The sequence below is a fragment of the Cyprinus carpio genome, chromosome B20 (genome assembly GCF_018340385.1).
Source record: "Cyprinus carpio isolate SPL01 chromosome B20, ASM1834038v1, whole genome shotgun sequence".
In the NCBI taxonomy this organism is placed as follows: domain Eukaryota; kingdom Metazoa; phylum Chordata; class Actinopteri; order Cypriniformes; family Cyprinidae; genus Cyprinus; species Cyprinus carpio.
The window spans coordinates 26528946-26544715 of record NC_056616.1 but is presented as its reverse complement, the minus strand read 5'-3'; the positions used below and the strand labels follow the sequence as shown (position 1 = coordinate 26544715).

The window sequence follows — 15770 nt, the reverse complement described above, 5'->3', positions numbered from 1 at the left end:
CTCAGTCAATTTGACGAGCGCTGTTAGACCGCTGAGGCTTTGATCTGAAGCGCCTAGTATGTGCAGCGGTCGCCAGCACATCTGTAGTCTAGCACAAGTTAATTCTCACACTTTAAAAGTATTTATAGCTCCTAACAGGCTGTGTGACTATGATAAATTATTACCTCAAAATGTACGTCAGTATGCAGTTTTCTCTATTGCTTGCGTGCCAGCAACTATTCCTCTGCGTGCCATCGGTTGCCGACCCCTGGTTTAGAGAATTGCTATGTGGTTGCTTGAAAGTTTTGGCTGGTTTCTTAAAAGATTCTCAGGTCTCTATGAAATTCTGGTCTCTAGATATGGCTCAGGTCCTTCCATCAACACATATGACATTAAAGTCTGCAATTTTATGCCAGTTTTATTGCTCACTAATATAAAAATTGGAAGTCTGATTACATAGAAAAGTAATAATTTTATACATTTTCCTTCACTATTGAACAAATGGCATTTTAAAAATGTCGATGTTCTTGCTTTTCCATCACTGTTGTTATTGTTAACTAAAACACTATTCAAAATCACTGGCGATAATAAAAAAATAAAATACAAATATTAGATGAAAAATTTAACTTAAGTTAAATAAGTAAATAAAAAATAAATAAATATAAAGCATTCGGTGACACAATACTGCTAAATAAATAAAAGTTTAAGTTCAAGCTGGAACAAAATTGCCTTGGAAATGTTGCCTTGGAACTGAAATAAGTTGAAGCACTAAAATTACTAAATTAAAAACTGAAATAAAAATAAAACTAAACTTATATAGAAATATTTAAAAAACAAAAAACTAATAAAATTAAAAAATACAAAAAAATAAAAATACTAAAACAAACTAAAATGAAAATGAAAATAAAAGCTAAATGAAAACATAAATATATACTATACTAATAGTATAGTAACTAAAATAATACTGTTCTCCATATTATGTAAGTCAATGGGGTCCAAAGTAACTTCTTTTGTGTTATACTGAAGAAAGCATGCCATACAGGTTTAAAACAACATGAGAGTGAGTAAATATTGTCATTTTTTACGAGCCACTTCAAAAAACAATTTCCTCATATTAATTCTCTCAAGGAGGGCCACAACATTAAGCTCCCGCTTTAGTAAAGCTGTTCAAACATCATATGATGTTCAGGGTCAGAGTTAAGCAGAACAGGGTCACCTTTCACAGTCATCGTCCCTTATGGTTCCTAATTACTCACCTGACCTACCCACGAGACCAGCCGCTAATCAGCTACAAGTGTGGGCCAACTAGATTAACAAACGCTTTGTTATTTGATGATAATTTGAGTTATAGGTGTGACGGCAGTCCTCGCTGCCAGCATAGACTGCTAAAAGAGACTGTCGTGAGTTTAATTAGGACGGATTGCCCAACTAGACCAGTTACTGGGTGTGAGCCAGGTGTGCCGTCACCCTGATTTGCTCGGAGGATTTCTGTGTGGCAGAAGCGGAGGGAAGAGAAGGGCCCAGGTGAGTCCCATCAGTCTGAGGACAGCTGGCACTTACCTGCAGCTCTGAGAGCACGAGCCGCGGGCCAATGCAAACCAGAATGCTCTGATCGAGTGCATACTTGGTGAAGAACCTTTCATGGGTGACATCACAGAACCTCTTCTGTGTCTTTTCATACATAAGAGACTTATCAGCCGAGCTCAGGTGGAGAGCGAATGCATTCAGCCGCACACACGGCAATTACAAACTCCTGGCAGCACTTCCTCAATCTCTGTCCCTAAAAAAAAGCTATTTATGCTTCCCTTCGTCTTTGACTTCTACCCTAGTTTTCTCTCTCTTCGCGTCTCTTTTTCATAAACAGGTCCTACAGGTGACAGGCCCTCACGTGGTGTTTCATAACCTCCATCAGATGGCCCGCCAGATGGTCAAGCCAGCCACGAGTTCACTCAAGAGTGCTGTACACAGCCAAACAATCAAAGACTTAATAAAAAATTCCGAAAGGAGACAAGTCCATCCTTCGTGAGCAAATCAGAGGCACAGATGTTGGAAGAAACACAGAGGACACGAGTCCACGCAGCCTTACAGAAAAAACAACTAGGTGGTACCATGAAAAAAAGGGAGAAAAACGAAGAGTAGGTCAACCAAATCAACAACAAAAGAAAGAAAGAAAAAGAGGAAGAAATGTTGGCACTCAAAAGGACAAATTTGCTGTAATAAAAAATAATAAATATCATCTATATTAAATAATAATATTATATATTATATTATCAAAACACAACAACAAAGTTGATTGCATGAATATAAAAAACTTTCAAAATTCAACTCAACTGTGCTCAACTGTAGAAAATCTCACAAAAATCTTAAATCAAAATCTTTTAAATAAAGTTTCAAACAACAAAAAATAAAATTATATATATATATATATATATATATATATATATATATATATATATGTGTGTGTGTGTGTGTGTGTGTGCGTGTGTGTGTGTGTTACAGAACTAAAATGACTAAAATAAAACCTGCAATAAAAATTAATTAAATCTATATAAAAATATTTTACAAAACCAATATATTAAATAAACTAAAACGTAAATTTAAATTTAAATTAAACTCAAAATATAAAAATAAAAGCTATATATAGTATGTATATATGATAAAAAAATACCCTATTTAGTTTGCCTACAGGGTGTTTATTTACATTCAAGGTACTTCATAGAATACCATGGTATTTTCAAGGTACAAGTCTAAAAATGTATGGTAATAACAGTACTTTGTTAGCTAGTGAATAAAGATGCTCAAAAATTATATATTAAATGTATTATATTTACATATTAAAGCTCAAAACATTCAAGTATGTTCTTTCGTGAATTTCATAAACAATTCAAAATGATTAAAACTGGTAAAATCTGCTGTTAATCTACAATCTGGTGAAATCACAAAACCATGTTTGTTTATCTGCTGTCACACCATAGAAACAAAACTCACTCAGCATTGTAAAATGACATTTGTTTACCAATTACTTTAACTCCTTCATGCAGAAAATAAGTTCTGCGGAGTGGCATGACTTCCATGCACAGCTCGTAATACCTTTCAGACAATAATTAAACCTTGCTTTATTGAAAAGAGCCACCGAGTCCTGGCCAGCAAGTAGGAAAAATCTCGAGAGTCGAGAGCAATCTGTTCCTCTGCAGAGGATGCTTATTTCCATTAATATCTCATTTAATAATAAAAACAAACAGGGTGTTCTTAAAGGTTGGAAACTATGCATCATATTTACCAAGCATTTAAAGATGTTTATTAAGAAGAACTCCGGCGTATCTGGAGTCAGCTGGGATCAGACGAGCTGTGTGATGTTTTGGTGTGGCTGACTTTCCATTCCGCTTGACTGACGTGTTAAAAATCTCCGAGCTTTACTCAGAACTATTAGAATCACTTTTAATGCCAGAACAAATATCAGTGATGGGAAGGAACTAACTAAAAGTGATCATGCTACTAAACAGCTTTCACTTTTCAGTAGTTTTTAAAATAGAGCAGCGTCTACAGTAACAAACTACTTTTTCAAGAAGTGTAATGTGATAAAACACAAGCTTGAAGTAATATTTAAGACTTGGGAAGTGCAATTCATTTTAGAGATTCGATGCACTCTACAGAACAGATTCATTCTTGTGATTTGATTCATTCTACTCAACCCACTTCAGTGAACTGATTCATTTGAACAGTTCATGTAAATTATCCAACACAAAATAAATAAATCCAGATTGTCCCTTTGTGGTATTTTAACTAAATATTTAGGAATAGTTTATCAAAAAGTTATTTAATCATCCTCATGTATGCTATTATGTTATTTTTTCTTTAAGAATAAGAATAAATTCTTTATTTAAAGAATCTTCACATATATTTCCATTTACCAAACAATAGTTCATTGTGGTAATGGGCTGTCATGCTCCTATGAAGTGTAAAAAAGTGCTATTAAAAGTATCAGAAAAGCCCATATGACTATATTCCAAACCTTCTTAAGCTATATGTGTGCATTGCATGAGGAAAAGACCAAAAAATATTGGTAATAAAATAGTACCATATTCATTTTGCCCACATGGGGTATTCACATAGAATGTAATGGAAATAGTACGGTACTTTCGAGGTACATTAATGGTTTGATTCATTAATGCCATATAACGTTTTTGTTATGGTTTTGACACTCACACAACATGGTAATAAAAGAGAACCATATTCATATTGCCCACATAGGCTTCAAGAAATAGCATGGTAATTTCAAGGTACATGTCTAAATTCATTCATTGGATTGTTTCAATTGATGCTTTTCTATTCATTTAATGAGCATCTTAGCAAACTACAGTTTCAGGTAGCTTCAGCAACAATAATATATATTTATGGTAATTATATTGTGTTTTGTGCGTGATATCGCTCCTGAGAGATTAATCTGGGTCCAGTGGGGAGGGATTCAGCTCTCATACTGCAGTGGGCAGAGATCAATAAAACTCAGGGGCGAGAGAAAGAGAGCCACAGTATATCAAGATTAAATAAATGTACAGCTCACTCACAGGCTCACGCCTCGCTAAGGGAATCATGGGGGCTGGAGCGGCTGCGCGAGGAGAGAGCGAGAGTGATTCACAGTGCTGCATGAGGACAGCCTTATTGAACCATAAATTCGTTTGGATGCATTTTTACAGCAGCCTGAGATTGACTTCAGATACAGTCAGAGAGACACTGAGATGTACAGCTATCAGATTAACCACACAGATGCTGAACATCTGCCATTTTTTGATTCAAAAAGAAAGGATTTTGATACTTCACAGGGGTTAAGGCTTGTGTGGGAAATAGTGATGCACCAGCGTTCGAAAATATTTGGCCAAAAGCGAATTTTCCATTTTGGATGAAATAGAAATCATTTAATTAACGCTATTTTTAGTGTCTACTGCATGCACTCAACATAGATAAACTATAACAGGTAAACATATCAGCTCTGTGGAAGCTAATTCTAGGTTGACAATATTGATTTGTCATTTTTAATCTTTATTTGTTGATCTTTGCTTGAACAAAACATCACTAAACATTATTTGAAACGCGCCTCCCATCCAATGATCAAAATAAACTTTAAATAAGCTTTGTGCTTTGTTACTTTTGATCTAAAATAAAGTCTCATTTTATAACAATATGTAATCAATAAATGTGGTTTTGATGCTCTTAATCATTTTAGCTGCCTCATTTCAAGCAGTATGTGAACAGATCAACTTTACTTCATTACTACTAGTTATAGCACAAAAATAGAGATGAATGAAAATCATAAAGGTATGCTGACAGAAACAGTACAACGGTATAAAAAGTCAATAAAATAGCTTGTAAACATAACATTTACCTCAGAAAAGTTAATAAACTCAATAATTAGCTAAAAAAAACCTCTAGAGAGAAGCTTTTTGATAAATATATGCAATATATTTCATACTCATCATTATTTTTCTACTTAACCTGTTGTCTTCATTATGTAATGCATGTCTGTCATTTCAGCTTTGGTTTTTAGCTAAATGAAAACTTGAATTTTGGGGGAAAAAATCAGTCACACTTTAGTTTAGGGACCAATTCTCACTATTACCTAACTATTAATTACAACTGTTGCCTTAATAAACTTCTTATTGGCTGCTTATTTATAGCTAATGTAGGATAAAGGATCTAAAATGTGGTCATGCAGAATAAATCATTAATATGTACTTTATAAGTACTAATAAACAGCCAATATGCTAGTAATATGTACAGTAGGTACGCAACCAAAATGGGTAATACCGCCGCCGCAGGGCCGCGGCGTTAACTGCAAGTCAGTTGCGTGTTAAAATCATTCGCGAAACTACTGCCAGGGAACACAAAGAGACGGATTGTGAACTGAATGTAATTGTCAAATAAAAGGAAGACGTAAAACAATAATAACATTATAATATACATTATAACATCCTTAAAAGCCATTAAAAAATAGGATAGGATTGGATACTCAACAAAAATTTAAAGAAAGACCTTTTAAAAAAGGGTTTTATTTATGCATGCTATATTAAACAGTCATTACATATATAGGCCTATATATATATATATATATATATATATATATATATATATATATATATATATATATATATATATATATATACACGGAATAAAAGCTAAATTTTTTCATTTTGTTTCATTCTAAAAAAAAATAATAATAATCTTCAGGTTCCATTTGCAGAGCGAAATGAGAACGGTCCAGCATTTACAAATAATTCTTATTAACTCTGTTATTATTCTGGATTTTTCAAACTGCTAACACTATGCATTTTTGAATTATGCCTTAACTGTGTGACCAAAAATTGTGAATTGTGACTTTGATCGCGCTGCTGCCTCATGCACACATATTCATTGGAAACAGCAGTCGTTCACCGAGCCAAAAGCAACCTGTTCATATAGTGAGATTTGGTCCCTAAACTAAAGTGTTACCAAACATTCATTTCCGTGCATCACTAGTGGGAACTTTATAATGAGTCTTCAGCAGGATAAACGTCTTAAAGGAACTTGCACAAGTAATCTTCCGGATGCAATCTGTTGAGTTTCAACATCAGCAACAGCATTCACGACCCATTTAACGTCCATAATGTGATGCGTTTCTGAAAACTCTGGTAAAAAACAATAACATATTGTGGTATCATCTATTTCAGATGAACCTGCTCCTACACGGCTCATAAAAACAAAACAAACTGTGATTGATCACTTTATATCTCAGCCAGACGGTCGCTTCCTGCAAGCGGCTGGTTCTCGAGCCAGAATTAGCTGCAGTGTGGAACAGACCTTTCGCAGTTTAGTCAAAGCTGCTGGCTACTTGAGACTAGTGAGAGACAGATGAGAATTAGAACGTGAAAGGTCTGACCTGCAGAGAGTCTCGGCCGCGTCCTGGGCGTCGGCATCTCCTGCCGCGCGTGAGGCAGCATGTGGTAGCGCTTGGCCTCGTTGACCAGATCTCGGCAAGCCTCCGACGATTTAATCAGCTCCTCATTGTCCACCACGTTCAGCAGGTAACTGGGGTGAATGAATGGAAGTCTAACGACGGCCAGCAACTCGGATATGTGCTGTAAGAAAGAGAGAGAAATATATTCACCATGTGATTTCAGTCTGCATTACTATTGAAAGTACTTCAGTGATTCTGATTCAATTCCACAAAAATATTATTTTAGTACATGAAGAGTGAATAGAAGTCCTACTGTATATATAGTACCATATACTTAAATACTAATGAAAGAAATACTACTACTTTGTACCTTCTTTAAAAAAAAAAAACACTTCTTTGTATTTTTTTTTCTAAAATAAAAAGCACCAATTATTATGATAAACTGACTGTGAATCTAGTATATACAATATGAACAAGCTGTCAGTATCTCATATGTCATTGGATCACATCATTGTAACAGTTATCAATCTATTTTAATTTAGAAATGACAAAAGCAGTCACTTGCAGTTCATTGTGCAAGTCAAAACAGCTCAGATTGATTCAGTGAATAGTGAGTTGTTAGATTCAACTCATGAATTCAAAACAGATTTTAGACTCTTTAACAGATTCATTTCAAAAGAATCAGAATCATGCATATACAGTATTATCAGACAAAAGTCTGTGGTCTGTAAGACTTGTTTTTGTTTTTGTTTGTTTTATTTTAGAAAAATTAATACTTTTATTTGGCAAGAATTCATTAAATTTGATCAAAAGTGACATTAAAAACTTTTATAATATTACAAATAATTTCTATTTCAAATAAATGCTGTTTTATTAATCAAAAAGTCCTGGAAAAAATGTATTATGGTCTCCACAAATATATTCAGCAGCACAACTGCCAACATTTTTTAATAATAATAAATGTTTCTTAAGTAGTAAATCAGCATATTAGAATGATTTCTGAAGGATCATGTGACACTGGAGAATGGAGTAATGAAACTGAAAATGCAGCTTTGAATCACAAGAATAAATAGCATTTTAAGATATATTACAATTACAAACTGTTATTTTAAATTGTAATAATATTTCATAATATTACTGGTTTTACTGAATTTGCTTTGAAAACATTCAGACTGAGGACTGTCCGTGGCCAGCTTGTTTGTTGAGAGTCATCCTCAGTGGGGTGTTTTGCTCACGTCAGCGTTAAATGCTGTAAACACAAGCTGACAGGGACAGCAGCCAACCCAAACCTCTCACCTCTGAGCTCACAACACATTACATAAGCATCCGTAAGAAACACTGACACGGCCGGTGTGAACACCTGGGCTTCTGTTGTCTCTCAGAGCGAGATTTTCCCTGATCTGACCTTGACAAAGTCCTCTTACTAGCCATTCCTCATTAAAGGCAACATTTCGTAGTGAAAGTGCATATTCAATAAGAAAAAAAAAGTAGGATGAGACTTAATTTTATCTACTGGGAATTTAATGGATTGTGAAAAGTACGTAGAGGCTGAAGGTCAAAATCACCCTCGAGAGCACATCCATGTATCCTAATGCTAGAGCTTCTTTTTCAAATCTATCAGCATTTTCAATTACGGCTGTAACTTTTTTTAAATCTTGTTTATTAAACATTAAATTACTGTATTTATTATTAGCAAGATATTAGAAAGGCTGCATTAACTACAACAAAAAGCTTAAACAAAAATTTAAATTGATATAATCGGTACCATCAGTTATTGGTTGATATTGAATTGTTTTTAAAGAAAAAAAAAGAAGAAAGAAAGAAAGAAAGAAATATTACCATTACTACTACGTCTACTATTTATTTATTTATTTGCTTATTATTATTTATGTTTCAATTTATTTAGCAATACCAAAGTTGTGTAAATATATGAATAAATAAATAAATAAGAAACAATATCAACAAATAACCAACAGTGCACATAACAAGGTGCACATTAAATCCAGGGTTACATCTTATTTTAAGGTGTCCTTGTTACAGTGTGCTCGCTATGGTGCCACAAATACTAAAATTGGATCGATACAGAGAAGATTAGCATGGCCCCTTCGAAAGGATGACACACAAATCCGTGGAGCGCTCCATCTTTCTGGAGAAGTCGTGGCCTAGTGGTTAGAGAGTTTGACTCCTAACCCTAAGGTTGTGAGTTGAGTCTCGGGCCGGCAATACCACGACTGAAGTGCCCTTGAGCAAGGCACCGAACCCCCAACTGCTCCCCGGGCGTCGCAGCATAAATGGCTGCCCACTGCTCCGGGTGTGTGTTCACTGCTGTGTGTGTGCACTTTGGATGGGTTAAATGCAGAGCACCAATTCTGAGTATGGGTCACCATACTTGGCTGTATGTCACGTCACTTTCACATTTTTCATACATTGAAGTACTGAGTAATTTTAATTAACTACATACAATTACTATATGGTTAGGGTTACTTGCATGTAATTATTCATAATTTATCTTATTATAATAGTAAGTACATGTAACATGTAACATGTAACAATGGCACCTTAAAATAAAGTGTTACCAAATTAATTTATAGTGTGAACAATAAATTGATCTATTTTAGTGAATTAATTACTATTACAATTATTAATTAATATGTATTAATTAATTTAGTTAGTAAGCTAGTAAACTGCTATTTGACAATAAATGAATAAATAAATGTTAATCTACATAGCTGGATTTTATTAATAAAATAAACAACAACAAAAAAAAAAACATATTGCATTATGATGTGATGCGTTTTTTTCTAGTTATATTGTGAATTATAATGTAGTTATATTGCAGCCAATATATCAAGGTAATTAACAATATAATTAATAATTAATATTTATGTGTGTATTTATTTAGTTAGTTGGCTATTTAACCAATAAAAAGAGTCACCTAAAAAAATTAAATTATTACAAAAAAAAAATAAACAAATATAATAAATAAATAATCTACATAGTTGTTTTTATTTATTAAAAAAGCATTAAAAATATACTGCATTTTTTTTGTTATATTGTGAAGTATAATCTAGTTATATTGTGAACAACAAATCAAGGTAATTAACAATATAAATAATTAATATTTATGTATTTATTTAGTTAGTTAGTTGGCTATTTAACTAATATGAAAGTTGGATAAACAAACTTTAATTAGTATTAAATAAATAAATAAATCTCTTGACATCCCTAAATAAAAACAGCTTGTTTAGCAAACATCTTCCCTAAACAATAGAAGGCAAGAGGCCAGACGCACACACAGCCCGAGAGAGATTTAGGACGTGTGTGATTTCTGTCCTGTGTGCTTTATATCCACACGGCTTTACAATTAAAAACGTGTGCCGGATCTGAACTTTTTGGTTTACCTCAGCGCACTGGCAAGACTTCCACCTTTATGGATTGTTAATTACTCTGTGTTTACATGTCATATGTGCATAATTAGCATACTGATATAATAAGTGGCATGCTCGGTTTGGCATATGTCCCCTCGACAGGATCACGTATTGCTGAACTGTTCCTGCATCCCGACTGTGAGATCAGGGATTAACAGAATGGGCCTGATCCCAGTGCGGATCTGATCTAAAATAATGTCACAGCAGACGGACGCTCCCCCGGCGCCGTTCCCTTCCCCCTCACCACACTCAACCAACCCAGCCAAACCGCTTTGGACTGGTTAGAGAAAATAATCACAAGCTCCCGGCTCGACCCGGCCGCTGGGACCAGACGCGGGGGATTTGCTCATAAATCTGAACAACTAAATGCATTGCTGGTGCTCGTAGGCTCCTGTCTTGCGCCGGGCGATTAAGTGATAGTGATAAAATATGCAACCCTCCAGAAGAAACGAAAGAAGCAGCAGGGCTCGGCAGTGACACATTTTACCCTGAAGGATGAAAAACGCAACAGAGGAAAGAAATCACGAACTCAGATGAAACTAAGATGAAGAATTTCGCTGTGATCCACATCATAATGTAGACAGCAGCCGTTAAAGGGGACAGAACCGCTGAAATCCACATATAAAAGTCAGTCAGAGAACACAACTTAAAAAAATAAATAAATACAATTTGTGTTAAAAAATAAATTAATTTAATATTTGCTTTACAGTGTTCATTTACAGTTCATAAGTATACCTTATTTAATGTATATTAAGTGCATTAAGTAAAGTATATAATAATAATATTAGTTATAATAATTATTATATGTTAAAATCTAAATTGAAACATTCTGTTGTAAGAATATGAAAAAATTAAACACTAAACATTAAATAATACATTACTATTTTTATTACATATTATATAAATGTGATATATTTATGTATTAATTTATTTTTAATAATAATTTTATTAATTAATTTCAATATCAAAATATTACTGTTTATTAAATATAATACATTTAAATTTAATAAATATTACTTTATATTAATACATGTTAAAATTGTGTTTACAATATTTTAAATACACTTTATTACATAACAATTTGATATCATAATATATCATTTGATATCTTATTACAACAAATTATTTTTAATAATAAAATACAAGTTTTAATAACTTTTTAATTTTTTATATAATTTTTTTTATTTTTTTACATGGATTTTTTGTTTTTTTATTTTAACACATGCATCTCTAATTTACACACATATAAAACTGAATATTAATTTTAAATAGTAATATTTTAACATTGAAAAAAATAAGATTAATATAATATGCTGTAGGTTATGTAAATAGACAGGTTATTATGTAAATATACATAAATAACCTGTCATATATAATTATTTGTTTGAACTATTTTATATCACAATTTTACAATAGTATATATTTATTTTATACATTTAACAAGTATTTTGCTCTAAACTAAAATTCCAGCATCATCTGCCCACCTACAGTACATTGCTCTAAACTTATAAGGCTCAATACTTTGACTAAACATGACAGAACTGTCGCCCTATATTAACAGACATATTGTCAGAATGAGGGATTTTAGCTAGATTTGTGGGAAGCCCACAGAATTAAAAGCAGTCTTTTCTTCAGCTGTGTTGGGCTGTTTCACCCAGTCTGACCTGTAACCCAGCACCTATCAAATGCAGCTGTGTGAATTATTCAGCCATAAACAGCACAGGGAGACTCATGCTAAGGGCATTAGCTGCACACACATCCCGTATCCTCCGCCTCATTTATATTCATGTATCCAGCACCTTGCGCTTATGACTCCTTCCAATGCTAGGCTCAATTTGTCAATGAGCTTAACGACGCCAATCTCCAGTGCATTAAACCAGTGCTAAAGGGAAGTGACGTGCTGTGCTTAAGCTGGCTGTCTGGGTTGTGCCTGACGGACTTCATCAGGAGGGTCACATCCGTGAACCAGCTCTAATTCACGCACCTCAAAGTCCCTATCCCCTCTCTGACGGCTCGTAGAGCTATTTGTCTATGTGTCTACGCATGCCTTTAGGGCATTTCCCTTCTGTCATGTGGGACCTCCGGGGACAGAGGGTCCTTCTGCTCCTGTAATGTAATTGTCAGGTGTTGATCACCACAGAGAGAGAGGGGCACGTTTGAGGGTGACGGGACGATGTGCTGAATGCACGCATGATGAGACTGGAGATCACACCACGTGCTCAAAGCAGCAGAAATGTCAAGTACGATATGCAGACTACTTCTCATATACACAAAAAATGGGAATTTACATTAATTTGCTATATATATATATATATATATATATATATATATATATATATATTATATATATATATATATATATATATATATATAAATACATAAGTATTATTTATTTAAATAATACACACACACACACACACACACACACACACACACACATATATAGAGTAAATAATACAAGTTTACATTTTATCAAAATTATTTTCCCATAAACAAACAAACAAAGCGTGTGTGTGCATGTGTGTGAAAAGTAGATCAAACCTAGAATCAATAATGAATCAGAGTTTACAATCATTGTGTAAAGATATCTCATACATAAGATATCTCATGTTAGTAAAAAATATAAAAAAATATAAATATTACAATATAAATTAACACTAATATATTTAATTAATAATACTTAATATTTTCTTAATACTTTATCAAGACTTCAGTATCAATCAATATCAAATCAATATTCAAATCATTGTATTCTAGTAAAAGCAGAATCTATACTATATCTAGATATTCATTTTTTATAATTTTTGTATTAATATAAAAATGTATATTTCATTATCAAATACATGTATATATATAAAAATTAAAAACGTTTTATGAAAAAAGATTTTGAACTTTTTATGAAATAAATCTTTATAAAATATAATATAAAAATTTATTAATGTTTTATTAATATATTTTATACATTTAAATAATACAATATGTAGATTAAAATATAATTTACAATTTATTATCAATTTATTAACACATAATCTATACAATACTTCATTAATATAAATACCAAAAATATATATTTTACTGTCTTACACACACACACACACACACACACACATATATGAGATAATGAAATATATATTTTATAACATTTTATAAAGTTTCATTATCTCATATATATATGAATAAAGTAGGAATATTTCTATTCAAACTATAAAATTGAAATAATTCTAGTCTATCTATCTACATCTAATCTATCTATCTATACATCCATCCGTCTGTATGTTTATGTATGTATGTATTTATGGGGAAGTCGTCGCCTAATGGTTAGAGAGTTTAACTCTCCGGGTGTGTTCACGGTGTGTGTGTGTGTGTGTGTGTTGCACTTTGGATGGGTTAAATGCAGAGCACGATTTGTGTGTGTGTGGTCATAATTGTTTGTTTTTTGTATTTTTTTTTTAAAAATGTTTTATTTATGTTTGTATTTATATTTATATTAGATTTTTTTTGCAGTGGTGAAACAATACACACTTCACATAAGATCTTGAACATGGTTAAAGTGCACAGCTTCTTTCAAAAGTCAATTAGCAGACACTTCTATCTGAACTTGAGTTGCAGTTATTTGAGAGGTTAAGTGTCTTGCTTAAGGGCACAATGGTGATCGCTCATCTCTTGCTCCTCGCAGAGATCGAACCAGCAAATTTCCACCTCCACACCGCAGCACTTAAAGAAGTTTTATGCATTCGCTCGACTCATTCAATATGCAAGAGGTATTGGCTTACTGGTGAGACATTGCACGGAATCTTACCTTCCCGTCCCAGACACAATACTTACACACCTCAGCGGCCACATTAAACCTGCATACGCAACATCAGCTCCAAAACCATCTGAGCCACAGAGACAAAAGAAGTGAACGCATCAGAGCACAACACACACAGTGATGCACACTGACTCTCATGTCAGAGCTAATCAGTCTGATGGCACGCTGGGCTACAATGACAGAGTCTAGGTGTGAACCTGCTGGGGGGCGTTCGGTGACAAGAAGAGCACATGGAGCATTTTCCACTTCCTGCTGTCTGCGGGGCAGCAGGAAGCAGCATCTGAGTGTCTATTGCTCTGTTCCGAAACCTAGAGAGCTGCCTGCCTAGACAGCATCCTAACAACCATGGAACCTCATAAATGACTGATTTGAAACTCTTTAAATTGGCACCAACTCTGTGTGCCTCACAAATAGCACTCCACATGAGACACGGCACACTATTGATTCCAATACAAGCTGCTATGCTAACACTGCAATACTCAAATCAGCATATTAATAAAACACAGCATGCACAAACACTACACTCTGAGAAATAAAGGGTTCAAAGGAGGTTTTCACGGCGATGTCATAGAAGAACCATTTTGGGCTCCTCTAAGAACCTTCTTCCACTACAGGGAACCTTTTGTAGAATGGAATGATTCCATGGATGTTAAAGGTTCTTCATGAAACCACAGATGCAAAAGAACCTTTATTTATTTTTTTTTTAAAGTGTAGGTAAACATTTATTCATAAGTATTTTTCTCACTTTTTCTTCAATCTTGGATTTTCACTTTTCTCTTGTTTTCTAGTACAAATTTCTTTAAATCAAGACAAAATTACTTGAGAAGCAAAATTACATAATAGAAGTCTTTCGTAAAAATGCATTAAAATTAAGTCACTTTAGGCGGTAAAACCAGTAAAACTTGGGGAAGTCATGGCTTAGTGGTTAAAGAGTTTGACTCCTAACCCTAAGGTTGTGGGTTCGAGTCTTGGGCCAGCAATACCACGACTGAGGTGCACTTGAGCAAGGCACCGAACCCCCCAAACTGCTCCCCGGGCGCCGCAGCATAAATGGCTGCCCACTGCTCCAGGTGTGTGTTCACGGTGTGTGTGTGTTCACTGCTGTGTGTGTGCACTTCGGATGGGTTAAATGCAGAGCACCAATTCTGAGTATGGGTCCCCATACTTGGCTGTATGTTACATCACTTTCACACTTTAACATATTATATAAATTAAAAAAATAATTATTTTGATAATAATAATTATTATTATTAATTTTTTTTTAAATATTTTTTTAATATATATTAATTCTAAAGACATTATTTGTAATTAGGGAAACACTGCAAAAATATTTTCTTCCACATTTTTTCTCTTGTTTACCAGCACAAATATATAAACATTCTTAAATCAAGACACAATTACTTGAGAAGCAAAATGACGTAAGAAGTCTTGTTTTCTGAAAAAAAAAGCCAATACAAAGATGAGGAAAGATATATTGTATTAAAATTATCAAAAATAATATTTCCTCAAATATTCCAAAAATATTTTCTAATAAATATACATATGTACCAATTCTACAGACTTTAGTTTCAGTGATAGATACACACACACACACACACACACACAAAATTGTCTTGTTTTTCAG

The 15770-nt window shown here is 33.5% G+C and overlaps 1 protein-coding gene and 1 non-coding gene across 5 annotated transcripts in view; one reads left to right on the top strand and one right to left on the bottom strand.

The window, feature by feature from the left end:
- The window catches only part of LOC109113763 (kelch-like protein 29), a 249645-nt gene that overhangs the window by 36758 nt on the left and 197117 nt on the right, over positions 1-15770 (bottom strand). For all 4 annotated transcript variants that reach the window (XM_042747377.1, XM_042747376.1, XM_042747379.1 and 1 more), the window contains one exon: positions 6890-7088. In XM_042747377.1, coding sequence (XP_042603311.1) covers positions 6890-7088 — 199 coding nt within the window. The remainder of the gene's footprint in view (positions 1-6889; positions 7089-15770) is intronic.
- On the top strand, positions 8949-9055 carry LOC122141175. The gene has a single exon (XR_006157601.1). It is a non-coding gene; the product is annotated as a U6 spliceosomal RNA (small nuclear RNA).